The sequence below is a fragment of the Strigops habroptila genome, chromosome 5 (genome assembly GCF_004027225.2).
Source record: "Strigops habroptila isolate Jane chromosome 5, bStrHab1.2.pri, whole genome shotgun sequence".
NCBI classification, from domain to species: domain Eukaryota; kingdom Metazoa; phylum Chordata; class Aves; order Psittaciformes; family Psittacidae; genus Strigops; species Strigops habroptila.
In genome coordinates, this window is record NC_044281.2 from 25,375,391 (window position 1) to 25,386,400 (window position 11,010).

The window sequence follows — 11,010 nt, forward strand, 5'->3', positions numbered from 1 at the left end:
TGCATTATACATGCAATTATAAGCAAGTAAAAAGTCTTTTTTCAAGTTGACTGTAGTGCCTTTTAATTCTGCATGAAAACCCAACTGCTCCCTATGCCCTGTCCAACAGGTAATTAAACAAACAGGCCCAGGTGGGAAAAACTGCCCGTTTGAATCCTTTTTTATTTAATTTTCTTTCTAATTAGTGGGCTTATCCAAAAAACACATACTGAACTCCTATGAGCTTGCTCATGCTCAGCCATTTCCCAGGGAGTTTCTCAGTGCAGCTACAGAGTAGTCCTGACAGCATCCTTGCATTGTCTTCAGCAAAGGCAGCATCTCTCAGTATGGTGCCAGGAAACATGCCCCCTTGGCACTAGCAGGGCTCTGCTTCTCTGCCTTGCCCCCTTCCTAACTGGAGGTCCAACTCCCAAAGCTGCTTGAGGAAGCCAGAGTTGGGGCAGATCCCTCTGTGTGAGAGCACAGTCTGAATTGCGTCAGCAAGGGACATATCTTCACAGATCATTAAGAAAGCGAGGACAAGAGCTGCAGATCGACTGATTCCCATTCCACAGTGAACTAGTACTTTGCCTGGAAAAAAGGAGAGAGAGATGTGGTTATGCCAGGAGGCCAAATGGTGGGGTTTATTGTGCCGGAGCGAAGATGGAAGTGGTGCTGATACTGAGGCTGAGCCAGCTGGTGTGCTCAGCCTGCAGAGCAGATCTGGGGCACTGCTGGTTGGGGGAACATTGCATTTTATAATGGCTGGGGACAGAAAATTCATGAATGTGTGTTTGGACTTAGCTCTCAGCCTGATGGCATTCCCCTAGTCCTCCTGCCCAGCCTGTATCTGTGGTTGCACACATGTGGTTTGGGGAGTGATGTACTTGCTAGCAAAGCTTCAAGTTGTCATAATTGAGGGCCATGCTATGGGAAGCAGCCTTGGCAGTTTACTTCCTATCAGAGGGCCTGGAAACTTGGGATTTCAAAAGTGCAATGCTCAGGACTGCTTGCTGTTATTACAGGAATGCTCCTGGGTTTTCCCAAGCTCTTTTTTCTTCTCTGCTTAGGGCAGTAATGCTTTATGCTTTCTGAGGGTGCTGACTGCTGCCCAGACTTTGTTGGAAGTATGTACCATTAAGAACCACTTCTCTTTGTATATGCCATTTGCACCAGCTCATGGTTTTTTATTTTTATAGCCTACTCTGTATATCTCTAGTCACTATCCTTCCCTGATGCCTTTATCTTCCCTTCTATATTAGGTGATCGTGATCAGTAGAAAAACAATTCATGAAATGCCTCTAGTTCCCCAGAGATTTCAGTGTGAGGTGTGTATCTTCATTAAGAGTAATACCGTGAGTCCTCCCATGTTGCTGTGAGCAAGCCTCAGGGAAGACCTTCCAGGAATCTAGGAGTATATCTTCCTCCTCCCGTCTGCTTTGCTTTCCTTTTTTTTTGCTGTGATTACTAATGGAAGCAGCCTGAGAAATGCAGTTCTGTATCATGACTGCTTCCTGGTTTCTAATGTGTGTCTGATTGATGCTGGAAGGAGATAAACACTTTTTAAAATGGTCTTATGTGCAATTAAAGGAAATTTCGTCAAAAGGATTGCTTTCAGGTGGGAAAATTCAGGTTTGTAGTTCTTTCCCTCTGCATGTGAACAAAGAGCTCATTCTGGAACCTGAAAACCTGCATCTTGCACATGTTGTGAAATGATTCAACTTTCACAAAAACATATGATTCAATGAGAGATTTTTAATTGGGAAAAAAGAGTTCTGTTTTTCTGCTCAGTTATAGCCATGCCTGAAAAAACTCTCTTGTCCTTTCCGCAGCCAGATCTAGTCTTTTCTAGATGTAGCGCCCATGGCTCAGCAATTGGGCATTATTAAACTAACCAGAAATTAGAATCAGATTTGAACTTCTGACCACCTAATGGACAGTTCTGTCACCCATTAAGACAGCTGAGTAAAAATGTTTTGTCTTAGCATGAAAATTTCAGAACACTTCTTGACTGGAAATCTTCCCAAGTCTGAAACAAAAGATTTTCGGCCTTTCTTTTTTCTCCTTTTAATTTTATTTTTTTAAACTGTCACATTTGTGGTCTTTTGTTTACCAATTATAAAGCTACAGGAAATGCAATTCAACAAGAAGACAATTTATATCCAGAAAAAGGTGAAAATTGGTAAAGAACATCCCATGTTGCTTTTTTCCCTTTGGAGATGGAATAAAGGGTCTCAGATGCTGCTTTTCTGTAAAATGTGAGGAGGGGTAGAAAGAATGAGCAGTTTTTCAGGGCTAGTTCCTTGTTTTGTTTGTGCTTACAGCATCTTAATTTCTCTATTAGCAGCGAGCGAGACAAACATACCTTTGTTGGATGATAAGCCTAGATCCAGCGAAAACCCTCAGAGTGATTGCCCCATCTCCCAGGGTGTTAATTCTGGGTACTTTGTGCACAGCTTTTAATCTTAAATTCCATTTTGTTTGTGACAGAGTATTTATTTAGCAACCATTCCAGTTCTGACTAATGATGATGGCATAGGCACATGCTCAGAGAGCACGAGCATGTGTTGTGAAAACCTGCTCTGGCGAGCAGGTTGAGGGAAGTGTTGAATTCCACAATGTATGTGACACAGCCACCTTTCATTATCCTGGCATGAGAAATCTGAGCTCAGCCCTAAAGATAGACATATCTTCAGTAAAAATAAAGGGACAAATATAGTCACCAAGGAAGCAGTGAAAACAGCTCCTGTGACAGCAGACTCGGACTGGGCATCGAAACCATTGGGGGAGGGAAAAGGGTTTTCCGACATCATGTCAGTTTTGCAAAATTAGAAGATCAAGTGATTTCTGTTTGTGTTTTCCTATTCAGATACAGCTTTGCAGGATTTGCTGAGATACCATTTACTGTCATTAACTCCATGGGGATTCTTGGAAGTGAAGTCCTACTTTTTATGGGAATGTGGAGAAAAGCTTTGCACCCCTGCTAAAGATAATGCTAATTTGAATTTTCACTAGACTTTTTTTCAATGTGCTTTCAATGTTTTTCATTAGCCTTCACATCAACCTCATGGGATATGTATGTTGAATTATCTTCCCCAGAGGAGGTACTTCAGGCCCAAATAACCCAGGCCTGAGATTTTCCTGATAAAAGAACCAGGAGCACAATTTCTCTTTGAGAAATACTGTGAATAGGGCTAAGTCCAAAAAGTCTTTGGAAAATACATGCTTCACTAGTCTGCAGTAGGCCTGACTGCAACACAGTGCCAGGGACTAGTCTGAAAATTTCTAAGCTACCAACACTCAACAGCTGCACCAGGAAGGGGGGACAGGCAAAGAAAAAACAACCAAAAAGGGATGGTCTTGATGCTGGGTTTGATTTTGAGTCGCTAAATATTTCAAAATTCAATCTGTTTGGCTGGAAATTGGACAGGGGAGAGGATACTTGCTGTTCTGAACCTCATTTCTGTAAAGTTGTTCTTGGGTCCATTTTTTTTCCACCCAGATGGAGCTTTCTGCCTTGGGAAGTGCTCAGCCCCACCTGCAGTCTGGAACTGAAGATGGAGCTGAGCACAGGTAAGGATGCTGCTGTTAAGTATTGCCTGATGTGTTTTTGTTAGGGGCACAGAAAGCAGAACAAATTCCAGGCTCCTGCTTGTACAGGCTGGCTCTTTAATGGTTTATATCTACCTCTGTATCTGGGAGGAGAAGGTGGTGAGTAAGAGCACGCTTTGTTTTCTTCCCTGCTTCTCTGGCTTATCTTCACTTCAGAAGAGTCCTCCTAGATCAACAACTGGCTTTAGAAGGTGTCTTGGCAAAAACCTGGACAAGCCCCAACTATTGACCTTGAACCTAATCTGCATGTCTTTCTAAGATACTGGTTCCCATGAGGATGCAGGTATATTATCTCTTTCACACGTGCAGAATCTATTCCACATTGTTAGCCTTTGTCTCACCATGCACAGAGGTTATGATAAATGCTGGTACACTGACAATAAAATGACTGTTTGTTGCAGATAAGTCAGTCATGTGAAATGATTTAATTAATGTAAAATTGCTCTAATGAAAGCAGATTTGAATTTACTATGTGATTATTTGTAGCAAACAAATCGAATGTTAAACTTGAGTCAGGAAACAAAAGCTGTGTTGCTATTTGCTTCTGTTTACAGGCTCAGGCCCTTGTCTTTTAGCAGTAGCTGTAAACGGGTTAAGTGACGCTCTGAACCCACCATGATATACTGCATTTGACGAGCGCCTGAAGCATGTCTGCACCATGTGGGTTGTCTGCAGTGGGCTTGGTAACGCGTGTGGCATCAGCTTCTCACAGGAGGCTCGGATTCCCGGGTGGCTGCTGGACCACAGCCTGGGAAAGCAGCAGCATTCACAGAGGCAGTCGTGGTGCATACCCATGTCATGGGGTGGGCAAGGAGGTTATAACCACATCTTCTGCACCACACAATCTATGCCATAAGCCAGCATCATGCAACTCTGCCTTCCCTGTCCCCATTTGTTTTAACATACAGTGCAAAGAGAAGTTGCACTGATCCCATATTAGAGGGCCACGTTGCAAGCTTCTCTCCGAGCGTGTAACAGGATCCCTTAGGAATAATGGGATTAACTGAGGCGAAGTGGGGGCACTTAGCTTCTGGCATTATTAAATCTTGCAATCCTTATTTGAAATTTTGCATCGCACATCTCAAGCTACATTTTGCAGAGGCAGACAATAACTGTCATCTGGCTGGGATTTGTGCGGAACAATAACACTGGGTTTTTAACAATGGATTATGGATATTATATCCAGCTCATGCCTGCTGTAACTCCACTGACATCAAAGGGTTTGCACTAGGGATAAAGTTTGCACATTCAAGTTCGTTGGCCAAATTCAAGTTGGGTAATTCAGTGTTGTTGAACAAATCAGTCATTAAAACACATAATATCTTATTGTCCTTTTGCTACTCATCATTAACTGAGCTAAATGTCCTGAACTAGCCTTTGCTTTATTGCAGGGTGGATTCAATTTGGCATAAGACCAGGCTCCAGATCTGTCACCCAGGGTGAACACCCCAGCTACCCTCGCTCCACTGAATCCAGCAGAATTATGCTGCTCACCAGGAGGAGAGCTCAGCTGGGCTGGAGAGCCCCAGGGGCTCTTCCTACTCCACTGTGGTTTTCTCATCTCCTGTTACCTTTTAGCCACCATCCTGTAGCCAGGTGCAGAATCAATTGTCTTTTTCTTGATTAATCAAGTGTCTATTTTGTCACAGCTGAAAATAGCAAGAAGCCTACAGAAAGCTTTACGTGGTGGCGTGTCCCTTCTTCCCACGCCTCCCAGAACAGGTAAGGGCTGTCATTTGCTGGAGAGTAGGAGGTCAAATTGATGTACGTAATGCTCCTACAGCAGAGTCAAGAAAGGGGAGCCTTTTTCTCCTAAGTTAAGGTTCTTTCATAACCATTACCACCAAGAAGGTGGCAGGAGAGGAAGCCTAGCTTTTCATTTTCTTTGGTGAAGTGGAAGAAGGGAATGCCTCTGAGAGGGTTTGTAATTTCAGGAATTTAATGGATGATTTTAACCTGCCTGTTTTAAACATGTTTGAAGGTCAGTAAAAGGAGCAGCTCTCTACTTCAGAATCTTTCTCTCTGGATGGTGTTAGTTTAATAATTTTCATGGCATGCTTTCATCTGTGCTCTCGAGTTCTCTCTCCCTCTTCCACTAGACTTTACTCAGCCCTCCTAATTTAAGCTTAGATTTAGCTGCACTCCAGAAAAAAGCAAGTCATACAGATGGCCATGCGAAATGGCAAGATTGGTATTCAAGGTGTTTCCTCTTGTCCATGAGCATGAGGGAGAAGGCCAGTACTTCTTGACTGTGTTTTCCTTTCAGAGAAGAGGGCAGATTGTGTATCTGCTTGCTCTTGGCTGAGCCTTCCTAAACAGCTCTGTTTGTTAGGTGGGCAAAGGAACAGCAGGGCTGTGCTGAAGGAAAGGCAGCCAAGGAAGCAGGGTTCATAAAATAATGCTTATATGGCATAGCTGCAATTGTAGTGCATGTATTTCTTAATCTGTATGACAAAGATGATTAAAGAGTCATTCAGGGTATGAGGCAGCCGTCGACCACTGTAAAGGAATAGCTCCCAATCAGGAGCATGTGGGTGCGTGCTCCTCTACTTCCTTTTGCTCATGCTCTGGCATCCAGGTTTGAAGAAATTGCCTTAAAAATAAATTCCTTACATCACCAAAGACACATTCTGTTCAGCTAAGGTAGAAATCTGGAATAAATCTGCCCAATATGTTTTCTGGCCTTCTGGTATAAAGCATCAGAATTTTTCTTCAAGCGTGATGGGAGTAATGCTTCTTACTTAATTCTAATGAGTATTTGATTCATAGTTTTAAGTATGTTTGTGCATCATACGGTCTTAACTTTGACTTATCCTCCCAGGTGAGAAAGATAATTTAATTCCATTAAAAAAAAAAAGTTGAATTTGCTTGTAATAGTTAAGAAGCAGTTTTAAATGACTTCTCAATCAAACAGAAGTACCTTGTTACATCCTGAATTTAATATGAACAGGCCTCTTGTCACCTGGTATAATTTTTTGTTCAGAATCACTGCTTATAATAAATGCTATTATTTCTTTTCTTCTAAGTGATATGAGTAACAATCCCCTCCCTCTCATCCCTGCACAGGTCATGGGTATTTAGCTGCTAAATTTCTTTAGCTCGGGAAATTATGCTTCCAGAACATCTTGTTTATATATTTTCTAAACTGTTGCACTTCCCGTAAAATGATGAATGTCAGCAACAGCTGGACTATATATGATTGAATTTCACCTTGTCTCCATTCTGAGAACCCTGCTTCCACATGGAGTTCAGTAAAACAATATCCTAAAGCATGGAAGTAGGAATAAATGTGCCTTGAGCCCTAGCTTTTTCTGCACTCATAACTTTCAGTATTTGGGCAAGCATCTTGCCAAGGACTGGTTTTGTTTGCTTTTGTGGCCACCAGGATTCATCTGTTGTTTTCTGTCTTTTGTCAATTGATTTGGAACATTTTTTTTCTTACACATGCATTAATAGATTTTGGATCTTACCTTTCTCTGGAGCACCACCAATAATTTCTTCAATTGCAAATAGCAATAGAAATGGGTGCAGATCCAAGTTCCCCAAACATGTTACTGGGTTTGAAATCCAAATGTAGCCTTCAATTGCACAAAGGCAAATTACTTTCTAATGGGATGGATTAAGCCCTTCAAACAGCAGTAAAAGCTGAGGCATCCAGCACAGAGACATGCTATTTTTCGTTACCGTGTCTCCCTTTCCTAGCTTGTATGGTATGGATTGGATCTACTAGCTGCACATGATTAACCTGGGTAGCTAGTGTTTTAGGACCCTCATTGATTTTAAAGTTTACCATGGTGCAAGCAAAACAGTTTGAGTGTGCAACTGTTCTCTTAATAAATCACGTTTGAGTGGGTATCTGTACAGTTTTGAAGCACAGTGGAGATTTACTTTTGTCAAGGTTTGTCCTTAAGAGTAATGATCCCCCCACTAGCCCCAGGCCTCTGGTATTGCACCTGGCCTGTGTTTAGCAAGTCCAAGGATTTTCCAGGTTATTTTCATATTTCAAGGTTATACTCCTTCTAGCAACAGCATAATATTATCTCCTGGCTCGTGGTGTTGCTTAGGTTCTCTTCTACAGAACTGCTTCCCAGCAAGTTCTTCCCTATCCTGTGTTTGTAGGACTTGCACAGCATTATAGTTGACTCTTATTCAAATATAATGCTTGCCATTCTCTTTTTACCTCACCCTATCTTATATTTTAAAACCCCATCACTACTTTGAAAAGATCAAGTCTATGTGCCTCCTCCCAGGTCAGTGTTTCCCTATAGATAATAAAGGATACTTGCTATTTTGGGTTTGGGGTTTTTTTCTAACGAATAGCACTAAGCGTATGGAAAGCCCCTTTGAAAGCCTTTTCAGTGCATCCTTCCCTGTTTCAGGGGAACAAGGGAACTCCCACTCACTGTGGGAGTTCAGGAGGCAGGTGTGATGCTACTGGGTTTGGGTATGTCCCAAACCAAGGAATTGTTACCTGTATCTGCAGATGGTTATACCAAATACTGTTTGATAACTTGCCCTATGTGGCTCCTATGCAGAAGATACACAACATGCACAGGTGGTCTAGTTACCTCTTGGGGAATTCAGTGCTGCTTTTATGTGTAGAGCAACTGGGTAGAAGTAAATGCTGAGGTCAAAGTTAGGGCTGTCCTCTGCTTCTACTCCATAGTAATCCACAGGCAGGTCTTTGTAGAACTCGGGTCCAGTGTCGATGTGAGATCACCCAGCAACAGCATTCACAACATGGGAGATGCCCATTCGGCTCAGCTGCTCTTTGTCACGAGCAATGTGCCTGGAAGGACAGTTGGTTATATTCACCTGCTGCATGATGAGGGGTAGAACATGCTGCTGATGGTGCAGTTTGTTACAAACTGCATGAAGTTCTAGTGGCTATTTTCTGACAGATTGATCAGGTCCAAACTGTCCACCAAAATGCTTCAAGACAGAAGTGACTCATTAAGAAACTGACTTTCAGATTTCCTGCATTTTTCTCCCAAACACCAGCTTAGGCGGTTCTTCTCAACTGATGAAAAATAAAAAGGTGGTGATGGTTGTGATATTTCTCCACAAGCCAAGAGTTTTCTGGTTTGCTTTCTCAACAAGTCACCTCTCCTGAGCACCAATCAGTTCAGGGGACCGATGCCATCTGTTAGTGTGAGGAGAAAGGAGGTTGATCTTGTTTTACCTAGCTCTGGCATGATGGCCTGCAGTACCATGGCCCCACCAGGCTTTTGCAGTGTGGTACTCCTGTACTAATGCAGGAGGAGAAATCGGGAGAGGGAATATTCTTTTCAGGTAAGATGCCTTTCTCTATGCTACAGCATCCTTTGCACAATCCAGCCTTGCTCAACGCTTAGACTTACTGTGAGGGATCCCCAGATTACTGCCTAGCTCTCTCTTAGATAAAGATTGGCAGGGGTGGAAATAGGGAGGGAACTAAGGGTTGCATTAATGCCTTTAACCCTTCCCTCTCTCTTACAGGTCTCCCACGTAAAGGTTTGGCCAGACTTCATCCATGTGCCCTGTGGGAGGTGTGTGTTTCCAGAGCAGGCACTGCAGCTCCTCCAGCGACAGCGTTCCGGCACGGCTCCAGCTGCCAGGCGTCCAGCTTGAGGCACTTCTTATCCTGGGGCGCATTAAGTCCCCACTGCACAGGGAGTCCCAGGCCATCCTGAAACGGGGAGGGCAGACATTCACTGCCAGCCTGGGGCATTTCTGAGGTCACCCTCTCTTCCTCTCGCCTTCCCTTACCCCCTCACAAAGCTTGCCCACAGTTACAGTGGGCTCACAGCAAGTGAGAGGGCAACCTCAGGGGCAGATACTGTCTCTTGTGCATTGATACGCTTATCACAGCAGAGGCCACAGCTGGATTTGGGAATACTGTTGCAATCCAAACAATGACAGTCCAGTGGCTCACATAGTCCCATGCTGTGGTTCAATGCTTGTGCTTCTAAAATAAAGTGTTACATTATTATGGCAAATTGGAAGTGAAAGCGTTTGCAAACTACAAGGCCCAGGGCCTTAGTAGGCTTATTTTGACCTGACTGCTCAACCTTTCTTTCTGGGTATGTCAAACAGTTGATTAAAAGTTCATTATTGTATTTTTAAAGATTTAATTTTTTTAAAATAGGAAGTGGGAATACTTCTATCTATCATATTGCTATCTGGAATTGTAGACACTGTTATTACTGCATTGAAACAGCCCAGCCCTCAATATGCCAGTGTGAGAGTTCTGCTTTCAAGTAGAAAGAGGTAATGCTGCAGAAAATGTATTGGGTAAATGTAGATACAAATGTAGCATTTGATCATGCAAAACCTTATTCACTGGTTAGCTTTTAATTGTCAGCTTCAACAGGGAAACTCTGTAAGGAGTGTTTTGGTTCTTTCCAGTGGTAGTTACCAGCCATACTTATCCTCATGACCAATGTTCATTGTAGGAAAAAATCTACATGAGTAAGTTACAGTGATTCCAGCTGCCATTCATACGAGCATTAACCTGTTTTTTCTTTTTTAACAGGTTGTTTTGTTTGCACTCCTCTCCTCTCTGCCCCCCGCCAAGAACTGTCCCATTTCTAATCTTGAAGAAAGTGCTTCAGTTACAAGGAAAACCACTTTTTTAGGCTTCAGTTTATCTCTGGAATTACTCTGTTCCCGTGTGGTACATTTCTTTTGAAACAGTGGTTCCTTATGTTAGATACAGATTTGAACTGTTGGGAGGATTTTTTTTAAGAGGGGAATAGAAATTCTATTTTTACTAGAGTTCTGTTTTAAGAAAATATTAAATATTTCTTTTGCTATGTTCTAAAAATTAGTCAAGCGTCTGCATTACAGAAATATTAGGAAGCCCGTCAACTCATGCAGCTTTAGAAGAGAAGCATCTGTCTTGGACATGGGTGAAGTTGTAGTCTCTGAGTCAAAGTCTTGCTCCGGAACTGTCTACTGAATGACTTTTGCATAAATTATTAGAGGGATGGTTTGGGGTAGAGCAGTTCAGGACAGCAAACCTGAAATCTTCCATCTTTCTGCTGAACATCTCTATCATTTACAAATAGGTTGTATTCAGACAATTTCTTTCCACACACTAACTGTGGTGAAAGGTTTTCCTGATTTCCCATCAAGGTACTTTCACTAGCCCAAAGTTCACATTTTGGTGTAATTTTTTTTAAAAATATTTGGGTTTGCACGCATAAAGCCAGAAAGGGAGTCTGAAACTAGCGTGCTCTGAGAGCTCATTGCATCTTAATATCGATCTGCTGAAAGAGAAACGGAGCAACTAAGTCCCTGAAATGCTCACAGAAATGGAGGGAAGCAGTGACTGTCGTGTCAGTGTTAGGCCACTGAATGCTGACTAGAACCCACTCTTCTGCCATGCACTCTGGATGGTTTGCCTTGCCACCCAGGTGCCAAGAGGGACTCTGTTAT

At 42.7% G+C, this 11,010-nt stretch overlaps 1 protein-coding gene across 1 annotated transcript; it reads right to left on the minus strand.

Moving 5' to 3' along the window:
- Positions 1 to 355: 355 nt before the first annotated feature.
- On the minus strand, positions 356 to 9,258 carry LOC115608491 (dual specificity protein phosphatase 13-like). The gene is given in 3 exon segments (XM_030487360.1): positions 356 to 570; positions 8,160 to 8,380; positions 9,068 to 9,258. Coding segments are annotated over 3 exon segments (627 nt in total).
- Positions 9,259 to 11,010: the final 1,752 nt, after the last annotated feature.